General features: G+C 53.2%; 1 protein-coding gene across 1 annotated transcript; it reads right to left on the reverse strand.

Annotated features, from left to right (window-relative positions):
• Positions 1 to 864: 864 nt before the first annotated feature.
• LOC123345570 (zinc finger protein RFP-like) lies at positions 865 to 18,451 on the reverse strand. Its single transcript, XM_044982547.1, has 7 exons — positions 17,948 to 18,451; positions 15,655 to 15,750; positions 11,888 to 12,118; positions 11,033 to 11,055; positions 5,835 to 5,950; positions 4,299 to 4,331; positions 865 to 1,891 (listed from the first exon to the last, which is right to left on the reverse strand). Exons 1-7 carry the CDS (start codon positions 18,416 to 18,418, stop codon positions 1,362 to 1,364), a joined length of 1,500 nt encoding a protein of 499 aa, XP_044838482.1. The 5' UTR covers positions 18,419 to 18,451; the 3' UTR covers positions 865 to 1,361.
• Positions 18,452 to 19,270: the final 819 nt, after the last annotated feature.

The following is a 19,270-nucleotide window of genomic DNA, read 5'->3' on the forward strand; positions in this document are numbered from 1 at the left end:
TACAAGAGCTCTACATACAAACAGCTTCAGAAGCTACCCATTCGCTGACAAAACAGGAGTAATTGAAGGATCATGTTGTAATTAAGTGATCCTTCCGGTGGCCACCTTTCCTGGCTCTCTAACTGATACTGAGGCCAGTCTACTGTACAAAATCTTTTCAGTTTACTCTTAGTCATTGGATCCAAACCAAATACCTTCCAATTTGCTAGAATGCATTCTAGGGGCGTACACCTTGCCCTACTAACCTTACCCTGTCCTTGCCCCATACCATGGGCTTGCCCTTGACCCACTATAGGACGCTCTCTCGTCTAGTGGGAATTACAACGGCTGGGCGTCCCCAGCCTCAGGCAAAAGTCCATACCACTGTTCCTACCTTATCCACGAGACCGGTTCCCCACCGTCGCCCGCAGCTGCTTCTCCACTATCTGAGTGCGTTGCACCGTTGTGTCCTCCAAGGTCAGCCTGACGCGTCTCTGCCGAGGCCCCCGGTAAAGGCACCGGTGCGCGCTGGGCGTCGGCTGTGACCATCGTCCACCGGCCATTGGAGGAGTCCGGGCAAGGCACAATTTTGCCTCGAGCCCACCCAGGGACGCCAAAACTGTTGCCGGCTCAAAGAGCCCGAGGCGGAGCAACAGCAGGGTTCGTTGCCCGGTGTGCGTCGCACTAATTAACACACCAGAGTGGAGAAGCAAAAACCAGGTTTATTTGAGCCCAAATATGGTGCCAGGGAGACATAGCAATCTCAAATCCTGCACACCCGCGCGCAGGCGGGATCCCAGCATTTATACCCCCCTTGTTTGTGTAAGCCTTTTGTTCGGTTTTCCCCCTCACCCCTCCCTTCCCAGCAGCAGCTACATTAGGCATTACATTTCAGTGTGTTAGAAAAGGTTCTCATCCACAAGCTTATCTCTGGCCTTCACAGAACAGCACAGACACATGAAGCCTTTTCTCCCCCTCTCTCCCGCCTTCTCACTACTATTGCTAGTTTAAGCGGAACTGCAGCTGTCTGCTAAAAAGCTGACTCTTACAAATTCTGCTTCTAGGCTGTTAGCATGCAGACTGGTTAAAGTTCACAGCATGTAAGAACTTTGATTCACTTCAGGCCCAAAGTCACAACTTTGGTTTACTCAGGCCTAGTGACACCAACAATCCCACAGGGGGGCTCCCTCCTTCCTTGGTGGTACCCCACCCCCGCACTCCACACAGAGTCGGCCTCCCAGGAGCATAGAGATTGATCCTAGAGCACCACACAGACCTCCACCGCCACAGAGCTATGGGTACAGCGTCACCCCCCTTCAGCCCGGTCTGCATGGGGGGAGACTGGCTGAGTCCTCCAGGCCATAGAGATCAGGGAGTGGGGGCTAGAGGAGCCGCACACGAGCCCTAACCCGGAAGAACGGGCGGATTCTCTCCCCGGCGAAAGAGGCCGGCGGGAAAGTGACAATTGGGTCCCCCCGACCAGCATCGAAAAACGCCACCCGCCCCCCTTCATAGTCCAGATGCACCCAGATCCTGCGGGCTGCCCAGCTCGGGGACAAGGGGATGCGCTGCACAGGGGACGTGAGAGCCTGGTACTGATCCTCCCAGCACCGCAGAGCCCAGATCCCCTGCTCAGGGGTAAGGCGGATCCGTCCCTTCCTGCTCACAGACTCTCTGGCCACCCCCACAACACAGAGTCCCCCCGACTCCACCTCCACCTCCATCTCCACCTCCACCTCCCAGTAGTGTCGGCCAGAGGTGAATCCCTCACAGCCCAGCACACAGGGCTCATTGTCAAATCTCTCAGGGTTGTCGGGCAGATCCTGCCGTGTGTGTCCCTCTCTCACACTTCTCCGATCCGCAGACAGGATGAGTTGGGGATGGGCCGTGTCTGGATCCAGGGTCACGTTCGCTGCAGAGAGAGAATCAGAGCATGAGGGGCAGAGCTCAGCCCTGGGGCAGGGTCTGATCGTGTCAGTGACAGAACCTGCCCCAGCTGGGGAGTGAACCAGGCAACCTCCCCCCTCCCGGATTTACCCAGCTCTGCACGGGGAGCAGCGCTGAGATCTCAGCCCTGGGCCGGGGGGATTCACAACCCTGACAGAGCCAGTTCAGGGACAGAGCGAAAGGATCAGCTCGGCTGAGCCAGGCCCCAGACCCCGAGTCTGAGTCTCAGTGATTCCATCCTTGTGCTGGGGGGGAGGCGAGGGGGGTCAGAGGGAGCTGGTTTTAAGCCACCTTTGTCCTTCCTTCAGTCTGCCTGGCCCCTCGCTCCAGGGGCCTCAGGGCTGCGAAGCAGAGAGCAGCCAGAGTGTGAGGCCTCCTGTCTGTGCCCCCAGCAGAGCCGCCCCTGGGGAGGGCGAATCGGGGCGACCGCGCCGGGCCCTGCGCTTTGGGGGGCCCCGCGGGCTGGTGCGATTGGCTGGCGCAGACAGTCCCAGAAGAGACGAATCCGTCACTTCCGCCCCAGACCCCCCTAGGGCCGGCCCTGGCCCCCAGCCTGGCCCCAACCCACTGCTACAATAACGGCTGGGGGCAGAGTTGCTGTGGAGCCCCTGTGCCAACTTCACCCGGACGTGGGGGGGGGAGCTCCCTTGCACCAGAGCTATTTTCTGGGGACTGTTTCCAGGCACATCAAGGCCCCTTTGCTCTGACAGAGCAGCACGAAAGGGCCTGACAGTCAGGCCCTGGAGCCTTTCCCCACCTGCCCCCACCTCTCCCCACAGATGTGATCAGAGACCCTGGCAGCACAGGAGGCTCCCAGCACATCACAGGGAATCCAGCATCCCCCTGTCCAATGATGCAACTCGTCACAGCCCGTCTCCTTGCAGAGCCCCCTCCCGCCTAGCGATCAGCCAGCTGAGCACTAGAAACCTGCTTTCATAGAGACCCCACTGGCCCCCCATGACTGTGTGTAGCTGCGGGTGGGTGAGGACACCGCACACTCACTGAACGTCTGCTCGGCTTGTGCTGCTCTATCGGGGACTTTCCACACCCCACACTGCTGGCCCCACGGCTACGCAATGGCTAATGCAGTATTGCCGACTTCAAGGGATCAAATCTCATGAGACTGGCCCAACAATCAGGACATTTTAAAGGATTCTGTTGTGGGTTTTAGCTCAGTCTCTTGGTGTTTGAACCCCCCGGCCCCTCCCCAGGGCTGCGCATGTGACAGTCAGTGCTGCCCACTCTCCCACCTGTCCTGGAGAAGGGGATTCTGGCTCCTGGTGCAGGAGCTCTCACCCCCCATCTGCCCATCTCCTGCCCAGCAATTAATCCTGTCCCCCAGCCCCCATCAGCTCTGTCCCCATCCAACCCCCTCAATTCAGTCCCCCAGCCCCCACCATCACCCCCCATCAGTTCAGCACCCCTCCCCCACCACCCTCAGTTCACCCTCCCAGCACTCACCCTCTCTGCTCAGACCCCACCAGCAATACAGCCCCCCCAGCCCATCAGCCCCCCAATCACTTCAGCCCCCCTGCAACCCCCAGGCCATAATAAAGCCTCCCGGCCCCACCTCTGCTCCTCCTGGGGCTCTTCACCCTCCCTAGGCCTGGGGGCTACAGTGGGGGCCCCTCTCCCACTTCCCAGGCTGGCAGGGGAGCAGCCGCACTGGGGTGGTGACAGTGGGAGTCCCAGCCGCGCCCAGGGCACCTGACAGGATTTCTAAGTAAAATTCAACCTCGTTTTTAGAGTTCTCAAATGTTGGGATTTTTTTTCAGCCACGGCTCTATGGTGAGATCATGAGTGAGGCTTAATTTTACTCAGAAATCGCATCTCTCACGATTCATTCATGAGAGTTGGCCTGTCTGCGAACAGGTGATGTCTACCGAACCCCTTCTGACATTTTTAACATTTTTTCTTTTGACCTATAGAGATAAAACAGAAATGTCTATTTTTGTATGTTGAATTTTCCCATTCTTCACTGTACCACTTGTGCATTTGCTAATAATAATAATATTGCCAGGGGATGTGATGTATGCGCATAAAGAGTTCTGAAAACGAGGTGAATGTTCCTCTCTGACTTTCCAAAAGGCTCATTTTTAAACTCTGAGCTCTCTATGGAGATACACTGCTCGCCCCCTCTCCCGCACTCCAACCCATCTGGGTAACACAACCACTTGTTACAAATTCTAAATTCAAACAGAGAAAAGAATCGACTTTTCTGTTTTTAGGAAAGATCTGGGCAGCCACCAGTAATATGTTGCTCAGCTCCTGTCAAATGCAAAATTGAAACAAAACCTGAACTATGGTGCTGCCAAGGAGCCACCATAATTCACAGGAAAGTTTTCACTCCCCCTTTGATACGAGAAATTTACCTTTGTCCAACCGCTGTCTAGATGACAGTGAGTCTAGAGGAAGAAATGGGTGAAAAAGACTAAATGTCAGGTTGTCGTGTTTAGGGATATATTCACATTGTTAATGTTCTAACACAAAAGCAAAATGAAAAGAAAACAAACTTTATGAAGTTCTAGTGAAGGAGGTTAAGTGCAATTCAGACCAGTACAAACCATTCCACACCTCACTAAAAATAACCCCAAACATTAAAAACTAAGGACACGACCTAAGGTTACATGACAGACCCAGAGATGTTTTACCAGCAATTACACACCTGTGGCTGGCCCATGACAGCTGACGTGGGGTCGCAGGGCTGGGGCAATGGGTCCGTTTAACTGTGGGGTAGATGCTGGGGCTTGGGCAGAGGCCTGGGCTGTGGGACCCTGTGACGGGAGAGGGTCGCAGAGCCCAGGCTCCAGCCCGAGCCCGAACCTCGTGAGCTGGAGTCAGCAGACACAGGTCAGTCACAGGTGTTTAATTGCTGCGTAGAGAAACCCTCTGAAACCAACACATCATTCACAGACAGACCCATAGACAGACACTTTATCTCCAGCTCAGGAGGATAAAAGGTGGAGAATCTCTAAATCAGGGGTGGGGAATCTTCGGCCAGCAGGCCAGATCTGGCCTATTGCTAAATTTCATCTGGTCCGCAGCATGCCCTCCACCCACCCACCCACCACAGGGTTGGAGCTGCAAGTACTGAAGCCCCAAGCCTCTGTGCAGAGCTACAGGAACTAAGAGTGCGGAGGGTGCTGGACCCCTGCCCGTGGCTCTAGGCCTGCCACCGCAGACAGGATCCCGTCAGCTGGCCCTGCACCAGGGACTCTGCTCCCACCCCCAGCTGTGGTCCCAGCCTCAGCCCCCTTACCCCTGTTGACATCTTGCCGCCACTCCCGGAGCCACACCCCAGTCTTGGTCCCAGCTCCGGGGAGAGGGGGGCAGCCAGGGGTAAGGGGGGGGGGTGCCAGGGAACGTTTGGGACCACTGGCTTTCAGCACTCCCACTGCAAAAATTGTTCCAGTGCCACTGCCCGCGGGGCTGGAGCTGCGAGCACCAGCTCTGCCTGCTGCGGGGGGAAGCCCCAAGCCTCCTCACCCCCTCTCTGTCTCCGCATGAGTGAGTGACCCGCGATTGATTTTTTTCTGTGGGTCAATGGCCCGTGATAGAAAAAGGTTCCCCAGCCCTGCTCTGAAGCAACAGAGGGGCTGTGGTGACACCGGAGGCCTTGCACACAAAAAATCCAAACAAACACACTCCAGAAACAGTGAATTCAGCAGGAAGCTCAAGCTCAGGTTAACGTTCATAGCTGCTAGGAAAGGAAACCCCCAGGGAGTCCGAATGCAGCCCCCTAACCCAGTGTCTGTGGGCCCTACTGAGAGCTGGGTAGGGAATTCATAGCTTCCAAATGATTAGCTGACTATCTCCATCCACAATCATTGTCCCTAAGAGATTTCCCCAGCTCTGTCAGTTATCAGAGTAACATAGGTGAGAAAATCCCCCAGGTGACTGGTTATTACCTTTGAATTTCTTCACTATGGTCTCCAGAGATGCATTTCTTTGAGAAGATTCCCAGAGTCTCCATTTCAGTTCAGAAAAAAAGGCTGCTGGGTTCTGAAACTTCTCCCTCCTGCATCTGAAGAACAACCCAGTGTTACTCGCTGTGGAGTTCGTTCATGTTTGTGTTTTACTAACATGTATTTTACTCTAGTGAATGGCTGTAGCTCAGCAGACCCTGGAGGTTAAATTCTCTATTGCCCCAGGAATAGGTCCAATACCAGCTTGGACACTACAAGTTTCCCCTTCATTCTGGTGAGACCGATACTGGAAAACTGCATCCAGTTCTGGGGTCCCCAGTTTAAAATGGACGTTGAAAAAGTGGAGCCGGTGCAGAGAAGACCCACAAATCTGATGTGAGGGCTGGTGAAAATGCCTTGTCCTGAGAGATCCCTGGCACTTGAGTGTGGGGTACAAACACCGTCATGGGGAGAACAGACTTGGCACTAAAGGGCTCCTCAGTTTAGCAAACAAAGGCAGAACAAGGACCAATGGCTGGAAGCTGAAGGCAGAGAAATGCCCATGGGAATCAGACAGACATTGTTAGCAGTGCGGGTGCATTAACCATTGGCAGAAACTGCCCAGGGAAGTGGTGGATTCTCCATTTCTGGACAGAGGCCCCAGAACAGGGGGACAGCTCTGCTCTCTCCCTTTGCACCTGCCTTAAAGACGAGTGCTGGGGAAAGGGGGCAGAGAGGAGCGAGCAGGGGGCGGGTTCTCGGGGGAAGAGGCGGAGCAGGGGTGGGGCCATGGTTCGGGTAGTGGCCCCCCCACTTCTAGGCAGCCTCAGGTGTTACTGTCTGTTGATGTCGGTAAATCAGGACTGACTGGCTTTCTGGAAGGTGCTTTAGTCAACACACGTTAGGATTTAGTCAAATACAAGTTACTGGGGAGAACACATGAATAATGGTGTGCAATTTAAGGACCTGGGATACATAGGCACAGACTCCATGGGTGCTCCCACAGGGAGGCTCCCTCATTCCTTGGTGGGACTCCCCTGACTCCACACATCAGATCAGCTTCCCCCTCTACCCCCCAGTGCCTCCCGCCTGCTAGCTGGCCCTGCCTCCCACCACCTCCCACCCACTGGGGATCAGCTGTTTAGCAGCAGGCAGGATGCCCTGGGGGTGAGGGGGTGGAGGAAGGGCAGGAAGAGGCTGGGCAGGCCAGGAAGAGGCGGGGTGGGAAGGGGTGGGAAGAGGTGGAGTGGGGGCAGGGCCCGGGGCCAAGCAGGGGTCTAACACCCCCGGGGGAATAAGAAAGTCGGAGGCTGTGCTGTGATATACAGGAGATCAAATGTGATGATCTCACGGTCCTTTCTGGCCTTCAACTTTATGCATTTATGAAACTCGGTAATATCATGTGGCAATGAGTTCCACAGGTTAATAATGAATTGTGTAGGGAAAAAAAGGCGTTTCCTTTTCTCAGCTTTACACTAGTTGCCTTTCAGCTGCACTGAACGTCCCCTCGGTCTTGTACTGTGAGTGTGGGAAGCAGGATCCCCTGGCTTATATCCCGTACACCACTGAAGGGAGATAATTAGCGACAATCCTTGTGGTGATGTAGATGCCCATTGTACCAGGACCTGGAGTGAGACCCACTATCCCATTTCAAAGATAATTTATGTTCTTATTTAGCTCTTTGGATACATACAATGGTCAGTCCACTAGCACAGCGGTTCTCAGCTTACAAAGGCCAGTGTGTATCCACCCCACGCTGAGGGACGGCAAACGACTGAATGAACCGGCACTGCCCAGGGAGCCGGGAGCAGTGGGAGTCGGTGCAGTTCTGGGGGGCAGGGCTGGAGCTGGGGGGAACTGGCTGGCACCTTCTATTGCTGGTTCATCAATGGCTGGGGGATGAGCCATGTAACACAGCCGGGCGGGTCCCTGCCCGTAGGTGTCTGTGTCAGCGCAGGGCCTGTCAGGCTTGTAGCTCGACATCAGCATCACGGGGCGAGAGGCAGCCCAGGCTGGGGATCTGGAGGGCTCAGCAGTGCCACAGGCCAGGCTGCACCCCGGGACCCCGTCGCACTGATGTAAATCTCCCTTGTGGAAATTAAACCGATTCCTCCTTGTTCTGCCCTCAGGGGACGTGAGGAACAACTGGTCACTGCTCTCTGCAGAACAGCCTCAGACAGATCTGGAGACTGTTATCAGGCCCTGCCTCAGTCTTCTCTTCTCTAGACTGAACACACCCATTTATTTCAACCTTCCTCACAGCTCGTCCAGTCTAAACCTCGGGTCACTTCTGTTGCTCTGCTCTGAACTCTCCCCAATTTGTCCACATCCTTCTCACAGTGCGTTGCCCAAAACTGGACACAGTTTTCCAGCTGAGGCCTCCCCGTGGCAAGAAGGCGGGAACAACGTCCTCCTGTGTCTGACACTGACACTCCTGTTAATACACCTGTGCTGGGTGTTCACCCCACATCAGCCCCCGGAAAGGGAGAAGGAAGCAGAGAACGAGGAGATTGGGGAGACAGGCCACACATGGGGGGTTCAGGCCAGAGCAGTGACCCCTGGTTGGACGATGAAGCTCAGCTGAGCAGGTGGGGGCTGGGCTAGTGCAAAGCCAGGCAGGTGGCAGCAGAAATGGCTGCAGTGAGGAGTCTGCAGCCCCCCTTGTGCACTCAACAGGGCAGGAGGGACCCAGGCAGAGAACAGCCTGCTGGGAGCCGGTCCTGGGGGAGGGAGTGTTAGACTCACAGGGCCAGAGGGGGCTGCCAGGGTCACCTGGTCTAACCCCCGTCAGAGAGCAGGGGGGAGACGAAGGCCCGTGGGAGGGGAGTGGGGAGCAGCCCAGGGAGGGAGCAGACGTTGCCTGCATGTGGCAGGGTCCCTGGGCTGGAGCCTGGAGCAGTGGGCGGCTCGAGCTCCCCACCCAGCCCCGGCTGGAGCGGCATTGCCTAGGCAGTGGGGCCAGCGAGACTCTGCCCCCCAGCAGGGGAACCATCCAGTGACCTGGCTGGGGGCTGAGTCACGCAGAGGAAGCTGCAGCTCCTGGGGGGAGAGACGAGGCTGCAGAGTGAGAGAGAGACAACGGGGGCAGACGCCAGGGGAGGGGTTGGCCCTGGAAGAGCTAATCCCCAGAGCAGCCAGGAGGGGGCAGCACCTGCGGTGAATACAGCAACCTGGGACAGCATCCCACAGTGACATCTGCCTTTTTCACAAGAGCATCACCCTGCCGCCTCCTTCACTGTGTGACCCACTGCCACCCCCAGAGCTTTTCCCGCAGTCCTGCTGCCTCCCCAGTGATTCCCCATTTCCTAGTTGTAGGTTTGATTTTTCCTTCCAACGTGCAGCACTTTGTCTTTATTGACTGTCCCCTTCAATCGATTTTAATCCTTCCTCCCTCCGCCCTGTGTCTCTTGTGTCTGTTTAGACTGTAACCTCCCTGGGGCAGGGACTGTCTCTGTCTGTGTCTGTGCAGCACCCGGCATGTTGGGCCCTGGGTTTGCCTTGAGCCTCCAGGCACTGCCATAGCGCTACTGATAACAGCACGTTATAAACTCCTCAGAGCAGGGAACGTCTCTGCCATCGTATCTCCTGCCACGCCCAGCACACGGCTAGAGCTCACTGCACAATTAGAAACAATTAATAAACAGCTCATTGAACAGTCATCAGATGCAGGGCCGGCTCTAGGTTTTTTGCAGCCCCAAGCAAACCCCCTCCCCTCTTTTGTGGCTTTCACATGTTTGCACTGTGCAGTGTTTTTTGTTTTGTTTTTTTGACTGTTTAAAATAAAAAATATGAAAACAGAATTTGACCAGCAAAGTGATGCAGAACAGAACCAGAGACATAGCCGAGTGGGAGGGGGCTGAAGAGGGGAGGGGGTGCAGATACGGGGGACGACAGGAATGCAGGAGGGGGTGAAGGGGATGGGGGCACTGAAGGGAGAATGAGGCAATGCAGGGAAATGAGGGGAAATTTATGGGGTGGATGGGAACAGGGAAACCGAGGGGGGGGCACCATGAAGGAAAGGGGGGATGAGGGGAGGCTGAGAGCAAGAGCAGACTGGCTGGGGAAGGGAGAGAAACAGAGTGGGAACCGAGGAGAATGAGAGCGAGAGATACAAGGGCAGCTCCCCCACCCATGGGGCAGGAGTGGGCGAGGGGCTGCCCCACGCAGCAGCCAGAGGGGAATTCTTTAACCACAAACAGTCAATGAAGCTTTGAGGCTTCCACCTAAGGGCTCAGAAACTACAAGACAAATATCCAGCGTGTGCACACACGCACACACACAGCTCCCAATTTATTATTTTCAGACACACTCATGATTTAGGGGTCTGTCTCCTGCGTGTTTGGGTCTGCAGGGCCCGGGCTGGCTCCCCCCGCCCCGCACACACCTGGAGATGGCGGCAGCTTTCCTGGGCCCCGGGTGGGAATCGCAGCCAGATCTGCTGGGAGCAGCCTGGGGCCAAACCCTCCCCCTGCAGCCCGGGGGTGCCGGGGGGGGCGGGGGCGGGTCTCTCTCACCTTCCCTCCAAGCAGGGCCCCCCTGGGGCAGGGCCGGGAAGGGGCCCTGGCTGGATTGGGGGCTCTGCCCTGGGAGAGGCTCCTGGGGAGCAGCGGGAAGGGGCCTGCTGGAGATTCCCCTCTCCCGGCTGCAGCCAGGGCTCCGGGCTCCCAGCACCAGCCGCCCCCCGGGGCTCGGGGATCTCGCCAGGAGCCTGGGAGCCAGAGTCCCCACAGCGGCTGCGAGTCACTTCCTGCTGCCGGGCCTGAGCCCAGCTCCTCCTGGGTCCTAGCGGTACAATGCCGCCCCTGGAAATGTGCCACCCCAAGCAGGTGCTTGCTTTGCTGGTGCCTAGAGCCGGTCCTGATCAGATGGCCCTGACTTTCCATCCCTACCAACCTAGGTGGAGTTTGGAGTCTGACTTAGAAATGAAAAACTCGTTCTCCATCCCCGATCCCCTGAGGCCTCCAGTCCACCACTTACACTACAAATCAATACATTGTCTGTAGGTCAATCACTCTTTTCTCAGGCTGCTCTATTCTGGAGTCTGGTCACAATGACAACAGCCTCAAGATTAAATTTAACAGCGGGAGATTGGGAACCAGCCCCACACTCTGCACTGCTGGGCCGTGGGGAGCCAGGTCTCATGTCCAAAATCCCTTCCCTGCACTGGGAAGCGAAAGGGAGAGTGAGAAGGAGCCACCTACCTGCTCAAGGTGCCTTTGATGTCCTAGAGGGGAGAGAGAAAAGGAAATTCAGTCCCAGCTCTCACACTAAGGATCCCTCCTGCTCTGGAGGGGACTCACTTGGTCTTCACAGTTTGAAGTTCAAAGTGAAAATATTTATTAACATAAACAAAAACTTTGAACGTGCTGCCTTTGCTCTTTCGGAGAAGTGCTCTGACTGCAGGAGCTGGGCCCAGCAACTTTGTATAAGGAGGCACACGGGCTCTTTGTGTAACAGCATCTGAATAACCACCTGGCACATGGAATCAGAGGGCTCAGTCTTGTGATGAATGAGGTTTAATATCACTCTGGATCCATATCAGTGTCTGATCACTTTTTGAGTTTTGCTAAATGCTTGGTCTCAATGACATCCAGTGGCAATGAGTTCCACAGTCTAACTACGTGATGTGTGAAAAAGTGTTAGTTGGATCAGTTTTGAATTTGTCACCTTCTAATTTTATTGAGTATCAGAGGGGTAGCCGTGTTAGTCTATAAGGTGCCACAGGACTCTTTGCTGGTAATTATATTGAATGTCCCTTTGTTCTTGCATTAGGAGACAGGGAGAACAGTCTGGAGTTGGCCATTTTTGGAGGAGTCGTCTCCCAGTAGAATTCAAAAGAAGAATTTCTTTTCATTTAGGCTCGATCCAATGCTCATTGTACTCAGGAAGTACATTTCCATTGACTTTACTGGACATTTTATTAAGCCCTTAAGGAAAAAATTGTATTTTAGCAATACTGTATGTTCTGACCTTTCACTCCTACACTCCAAAAGTGAAGGGTTAGGAGACTTTCTTGCCCTGTGAAAGGTTCCAGGGTGTTTCTAACACCGTCTCACCTGCAGGAATTCACTCGCTGGCTGCTGGCACTTCTGCTCCATCTCACTGATCAGGGAACTGAAAGAGGATAATTCCTCAGATAGTTTGGCAACATACTCAGCCCTCCCCTTTTCAATTTCCTTATTCAGCTCTTCCAGCTGGGCCAGCAGGAGTCGCTCTTGTTCCTCCAGAAACTGGCGCAGTTGCTGAAATTCAGCCACAATCTTTTGCCTCCCAGTTTTGAGCTGTTTCTGAAATGAAGAGATACAAACAGAGAAAGCTCAGGTCAAGAACAGGAACACGGAGTGAGTTATGGGACATTTTATAAAGCCTCATGTATGCACACGGGAGCATGTCATTGCAACCCCATAGAATTTAACTCTGGATATTTTAATGGAGAACAAACTCTGTGCTCAGTAGACAGATGATTTTCCATGGATTTTCAAGAATCCTAACTGGTGTTTAGAATAGGAGTGTATCTTGTATTATTATTATTATTAGGATATTCGATTATCAATGGCATCTAGAAAACCTGATCCTTTAAATAACAGGAAGGACAGCAGGTGTGGGATCCAGAATTGGACAGGCAAGGATTACTTCTGGGGAGCAAACAGTAGAACCCAAACTTGGAAGCGCTAGACTTAAACTGGGGAAGAGATTCTCCCCACAAAATACACCTAGACGAATAGGGCCGTGTTTCTAAAACAGGCTTTAAAATCAGAGCCCCAACAATTGCTCTGATGAGTTTTGAATGCACAGTTTAGGATACAAACATTTGGTTACATCATAAATCTCCAATTTTATCCAGACAGGGATTCTGAGCACAAATTAGGTTGCTGGCAAGACACCTATTTGCATGTGCAAATCAAGTTTGCAGGGCACTTAGAAACATGCGCCCCCCTGGTTCGTCTCACGCAGACAGAAAGCAGGAGACCAGAAGTCCAAAGTGCAGGCAATGCGATGTTTGCTGGGATTAGTTCCAAGCAAGGACATCCAGAGCTCTACACGCCAGCAGAGCCTTCACCCCGCGTCCCCCTTCCCCGGCTCCGACGCCGCAGAGCGTTCACCCCGCGTCCCCCTTCCCCGGCGCCGCAGAGCCTTCACCCCGCGTCCCCTTTTCCCGGCTCCAATGCTGCAGAGCCTTCACCCTGCGTCCCCCTTCCCCGGCTCCGACGCCGCAGAGCCTTCACCCCGCGTCCCCCTTCCCCGGCGCCGCAGAGCCTTCACCCCGCGTCCCCCTTCCCCGGCTCCGATGCTGCAGAGCCTTCACCCCGCGTCCCCGTGACATTATTGACAGAATCTGTAACCTTATAGATCATTGTTGCAACCGAAGTCCTGTAGTGGCACCAAATCTTGTACAAAGGTGTTTAAGACAAGGTTCTGGTTTGCTGGTTAGGATTATGCTGGCTGTATGTGTGTATCAGTTTTGTAGTTGAAGCTATGAATATTGGCTCTGTACTGTCTGTATTTCAAACTTATGCTCTGCTTCTGGGTGACAGCCCAGACAGCTCTGCCTAGCCTGCTTGATGGCCCTTTAAGGACCATCAGCTACACAAGTGACCCATTGAGGGAAGGCAGACACACCTTGTGACTCAGCAAGGCAGGCAGGGACCTGCCTATGGACAGAACTCTGAGGTTTTCCCAGGCCATGGGATGGACAGCTTGTCCTTGGGACAAAGAAAGCAGAGACCACATGGCAAGAGAGACTATAAAAAGCTGCTGAGCTCCTCCATCTGGTCTTCAGTCCTGCTTCTTGCCTCTGGAGGGACTTTGCTACAAACAGAAGCTCTCACAAAGGACTAAATGACCCATCCCAGCTGGGGATGTTCCAGAGACTTGATTTGAACCTGCAGTTTGTTCCATCACTGCTACAAGCCTGAACCAAGAACTTTATCACTGGATGTAATTGATTCCATTTAACCAATTCTAGCTCTCCTATCTTTTTCCTTTTATGAATAAACCTTTAGATTGGCAACAGCGTGATTTGTGGGTAAGGTCTGATTTGTATATTGATCTGGGTCTGGGGCTTGGTCCTTTGGGATTGAAAGAACCTTTTCTCTTTTACTGGAGTATCGGTTTTCATAACCGTTCATCCCCATAACGAGTGCCACCGGTGGTGATACTGGGAAACTGGAGTGTCTAAGGGAATTGCCTGGGTGACTTGTGGTTAGCCAGTGAGGTAAAACCAAAGTCCTCTCTGTCTGGCTGGTCTGATTTGCCTTAGAGGTGGAAAAACCCCAGACTTGGGCTGTAACTGCCCTGCTCCAAGCAATTTGTCCTGAATTGTCACTCTCAGTTGGGTCCCACCAGAACCAGCATCGTTACACCCCCCTTCCCAGCTCCGACACCACAGAGCCTTGCCTGTGTCCCCGTTCCCCGTTTCCTCCTTCTTAGCATGTCCAAATATACCTGCAGTGCGCGCCCCTAGTCACACCCCTTACAACTTATGGTCCTGTTCCGTTCTGGAGGGTCGGGAGTCTGGGGGCCTCATCCCACCTCCTCTGTATCCCACGGGAATGGGGAGGAGTGAGGTTGTGTCCTGGCCAAGGCCAGACTTTTCTTTGGCTTTTAGTGTTTCTTACGCCTCTCCCCATTCCCCTTTGCCCCTCCTAACTGGTTGCTTGACCTTGGCTTGAGAGAGGAGCCAGGGAGCCGTCCAGTGTGTGTCCTCATATATACAAAAATTATTACAGGTCATGTTAAAAACACTTATATAATACATAGGTTGGGGAAAGAGTGTCTGTACATCTGGGTATAGTGCTTAGATTATCCACAAATATAGTTTAAAAAAGTCACTTTACTTTTTCTAACAAACCCATCTGGCCAGGCAGAAGCCACACACCGTGTCTTTGTTCTTCACACATATTAGTAAGGATGTCAGAGCATCAAAAGTCAAACCCAAAATTTGATCTCAGGTTAACAAACAGGATTATATGCTAATGGTTATATCTGTTGAAAGTAAAGCCAAAGAATGGGGGAAAAATTTGCAAAAAAAATTCAAATTTCAAAGTTGTTTCCATTTTTCAGTGTTCAAAATGGGACTTTTAATTTGTTTTAAAAATATCATGAAATAACTTGAAAAAAAATCACATTTCCCCTTTTTTCTAAATGTAGGAAAATAATGTCCATTTCCACCACCACCCCATTGTTCCTTTTATTCCATTCTCTCTGGAACTCTTCAAAAGTTCTCCCATTTTAGAAAAATTGGCAAAAAGGAAAATCTGGGAGAAAAAACCTGGAAACTACTCATGTTATTGTATCAGTGGCCAAAGGGAGGAAATGGGGAAACAAAGGGATAAAAAACATTTGAAATTTAAAAAAAAAATTCAGCTTTGTAAAACCCAAAATGAAAACTTCAGTTTGAAATGAAAATAAACATTTTTGTTCATTCTGAAATTTCCTGTCAAAAAACTTTATTTGCAAAAGACATTTTCCCATGGAAAAGAGTTTTTTTCTACTAAATCCCATTTTCCTACAAGACATTTTTGTGCTTGATTTTCAATCAGCTCTAGTTGAAAGACTAAAGGAGAAACTAATGTTAGCTAAACGAGGTACATTCACATTATCAATGAAAATATCTGGATTATTAAAACTCTTTCCTTAATGCTCCATTTTCCTGTTTATACTCGATTAAAGCAGAACAGTTTTTCTTTACAAGGAGAATAAATAAGCAATAATCTTTCATGGAAGGGAAGATGTTGCTCACTGTTCTTCTTCCGTTAGACTAAGCAGAGTATCAATAACGTCCCAGTGCACACATTTGCCTCTGAGTAAGAACGGCACCTACCAGTAGTTTCTGGCTTGTATTTTCCCCCCTCGATTTATACGACAGAATCTTGTCTCTCTCTTTTTTCAAACTCTCCAAACGGCTCCGAATTTGTTCCTAACAAAAGAAAAACGGGTTTAGTTTCGGTTGCTTTGAGGGTTTTTCCTCCTACTTTATTTATGTTTTCAAGAATATTAAATGCATAATAAAATGGGTGGGTGCTCTAGCCACATGACTGTACAGTCCTTCTCATGCTTGGTCTCTCTCTCCTCCCTCTCCAAATGACTCTCGCTGTTCAAATCCCTTCTCCTCATCAGGTGGAAGAGGGACTCGAACCTGCAGCCTCCCATATCCCAGGTGAGTGTTCTAAACACTGGGCTAAAGGGAGAGCTCTGTGTGTGAACTCACCCAAGGGGTCTGAGGCCGCCTACCAGATTAGGCCCCACATAGGAGTTAGGTGACCTAAGGCTGCTCATTCCTGGGGCTTAAGAAGGAGACAGGCATCAAGATGCCTTGAGCGAGGCAGCAGTGCGCATGGACAGAGGCAGAAACACGGGTGCTGAGGGAACTAGTTACTGAAAACACAGACGCCGAGGGAGTTTAGGCACCGACAGGGCTCAGCAGGAGTTCTGTGAATTGCAGTGGAGGCTCCAACTGGGGTTTAGGCACCTAAGTAAATACTGTGAATCTAGGCCCATGTCTACACTACAGGGCTAGGTGGAATGTAGCCGCGTTAGGTCGATTTTATAATGAATGCGCCTACACAAGCAACCCAGTTCCGTCAGCCTAAAGGGCTCTTGAAATCGACTGCTGTACTCCTCCCTGACGAGAAGAGTAGTGCTAAAATCGACCTTGCTGATGCAAATTGACGTTATTGGCCTCCGGGAGCTATCCCAGAGTGCTCCTTTGTGACTGCTCTGGACAGCGCTTTCAACTCCGATGCACCAGCCAGGTACGCAGGAAAAGCCCTGGGAAATTTTGAATTTCATTTCCTGTTTGGTCAGCGTGGTGAGCTCAGCAGCACAGGTGACCATGCAGTCCCAGAATCGCAAACAAGCTCCAGCATGGAGCGAACGGGAGACACTGGATCTGATTGCTGTACGGGGAGAAGAATCTGTGCAGGCAGAAGTTCGCTCAAAAAGAAGTAATGCTAATATATAGTAACTCCTCACTTAGTCATCCCGGTTAACGTTGTTTCGTTGTTGCTGAATAATTAGGGAACATGCTCGTTTAAAGTTGTGCAATGCTCCCATCTAAAGTCATTTAGTAGCCGCCTGCTTTGTCCAATGCTTGCAGGAAGAGCAGCCCATTGGAGCTAGCTGGTGGGGGCTTGGAACCAGGGCGGACCAGCAGCCCACCCATTAGCTCCCTGTGCTGCAGCTGCCCGACAGGGCTATCAATCTGCAGTTCAGCTGTCCCTCCCCCACTGCCTTGGAGCTGCTCCCAGAGACTCCTGCTTTCTGTGCGGGGGGAGGGGGGGAAGGGAGGCAGCTAATGTCAGGGTGTCCCCCTCCCCCCTGTTCCTGCACCTTACTTACCCCTTCTCCATACAGAGAAGGGAGGGGGCACAGATGGAGACACACAGAGATCTTGGGGCAGCAGCTGCTGTCTCAACTTCAATGCACTTAAGAGTGGGTCAGCTTACTTAAAGGGGCAGTGTGCATCTCTCTCTCTCCCCCACACAAGGTGTGTGTCTGTCTGCTATGCTGTCTCCCCTCCCTCCTGTTCGTGCTGCCTTGTGCGAGAGGCTACATCAGGGCCACCCAGAGGATTCCGGGGGCCTGGGGTCTTCGGCAGTGGGGGGCCCTTTCGTTCTGGGACCCGCCACCGAAGTGCCCTGAAGACCCGCGGTGGGGGCCTCCCTGCCGCCAAATTACCACCGAAGCGGGACCCGCTGCCAAAGTGCAGCCCAGTCTTCGGTGGTAATTCGGCGGCGGGGGGCCCCCACCGCGGGTCTCCGGGGCACTTTGGCGCCGGGTCCCGGAACGAAAGGGCCCCCCCGCCGCTGAATTACCGCCGAAGACCGTGCTGCATGTCGGCGGCGGGTCCCGCTTCGGCGGTAATTCGCCAGTGGGGGGTCCTTCCGCCCCAAAGCGTAAGGACCCCCCGCCGGCGAAGACTGGGAGCGGAAAAAGCTCCTGGGCCCGGCAGCTGGGGGGGTCCCCCTCTTTCCCTTTGGGAAATACGGTCACCCGAACTTTGGGGTGACACTAAATGACAGTTGTTTGGCTTGGGGAGACGGTGGGAGGGGGCTGGGGATCTTTTCCGTCCCTGATTTCCATGATGTGACACGAGCCCTTCCGGAATTTCCTACCTCGAAACCCTGCGATGCCTCCTCGATGGGCACCACGCAGTGAGACCTGTGACCCTGGGAGACTCTGCAAATCACGCAGATCGGCCTGTGATCCTCTTTGCAAAACAGGTTCAAACGCGCCCTGTGCGTCTCGCACAGCCTGTCCCGTGCCCGCCTGCCCCGCAGCTGGACACGCCGCCGCTCGATGAGTAAATCCGCCGCGTTCCTCAGCTGCCGGTTGGGCCGCAGCCGGATCTCGGGACTCTCCGCCCGGCACTGCGGGCAGGGGAAGCGGTCCCGGAACCGCCCCCAGCACCGCGTGATGCAGGCCCGGCAGAAGTTGTGCCCGCAGTGGATGATCACCGGCTCCTCGAAATACCCCCGGCAGAGCCAGCAACGAAACTCATCCTCGAGACCGTCCGGAGACTCCTCAGCGGCCGCCAGGACAGGGCCGGGCCGGACCAGCCGCCCTCTCATCAGCCCCCTGCTCATGTTCTGACGCTCTTAGCCCTGGGCTACGGGGAGGGGGCGGGGAATCGATCTAAGAGACTCAACTTCCGCTTCCGCCTCCGCCTCTTCCGGGTGAAGCTCCAGAGTCCGGGGCAGAGCGATCGGGGATCGATTTATCCCCCTCTACGCTAGACGCGATACATCGATCCCCGATAGATCGATCGCTCCCCAGCCTGCAGGGTCCGGCTTGGATGAGAACAGGGTTTTTTTGCCCGAGCGGTGGGGCGGCAGCAGAGCCCTAGAACAGGGCGGCAGCCGGTGTATAAAACACTGACATAATGTGTGATCAGCCTGCCGGGCTGGCTCATCGGTGCTGCCCTTTCCCGGAACCAGCTGTGCCCACTGGTTCCGAGAGCAGGCGAGAGACCCAGCCAGCATCGAACCCAGTGGTTCTCCATCAGGGGCACGTGGGGTACCCCTAGGGCTACACAGGGGTCTTCCGGGGGTACATCAACTCATCCAGAGTTTTTCCCATTTTACAACACGCGAAGTCAGTGCAAACTAAAATTTCATGCAATGGCTTGTTTATACTGCTCTGTATACTATCCTCTTTAGTGTACATACAATATTTATATCCCAATTTATGTAGTCTAGAATTATATGGTAAAAATGAGAATGTAAGCAATTTATTTCAGTAATACTGTGGCTGTGACACTTGTATTTTTACGTCTGATTTTGTAAGCAAGTGGTTTTTAATGAGGTGAAACTTGGGGGGACGTAAGACAAATCAGACTCCTGAAAGGGAGACGGTCATCTGGAAGAACGTAGCAGTATTGCCAACACCAGATGTTCAAAAATGGTGAGTCAGGCTCACCAGAAATCAGGATATTGGCT

Source organism: Mauremys mutica, chromosome 12 (genome assembly GCF_020497125.1).
Source record: "Mauremys mutica isolate MM-2020 ecotype Southern chromosome 12, ASM2049712v1, whole genome shotgun sequence".
NCBI classification, from domain to species: Eukaryota; Metazoa; Chordata; order Testudines; family Geoemydidae; genus Mauremys; species Mauremys mutica.

Excerpts from the sequence above, each read along its gene's own strand:
- LOC123345570 (XM_044982547.1), bottom strand. The coding sequence starts at position 18,418 with ATGAGCAGGGGGCTGATGAGAGGGCGGCTGGTCCGGCCCGGCCCTGTC. Across the intron at positions 15,751-17,947 it reads AGGCATCGCAGGGTTTCGAG|GAACAAATTCGGAGCCGTTT; the intron begins GTAGGAAATTCC and ends TTCTTTTGTTAG. Across the intron at positions 5,951-11,032 it reads ATCAAAGGCACCTTGAGCAG|ATGCAGGAGGGAGAAGTTTC; the intron begins GTAGGTGGCTCC and ends GTTGTTCTTCAG.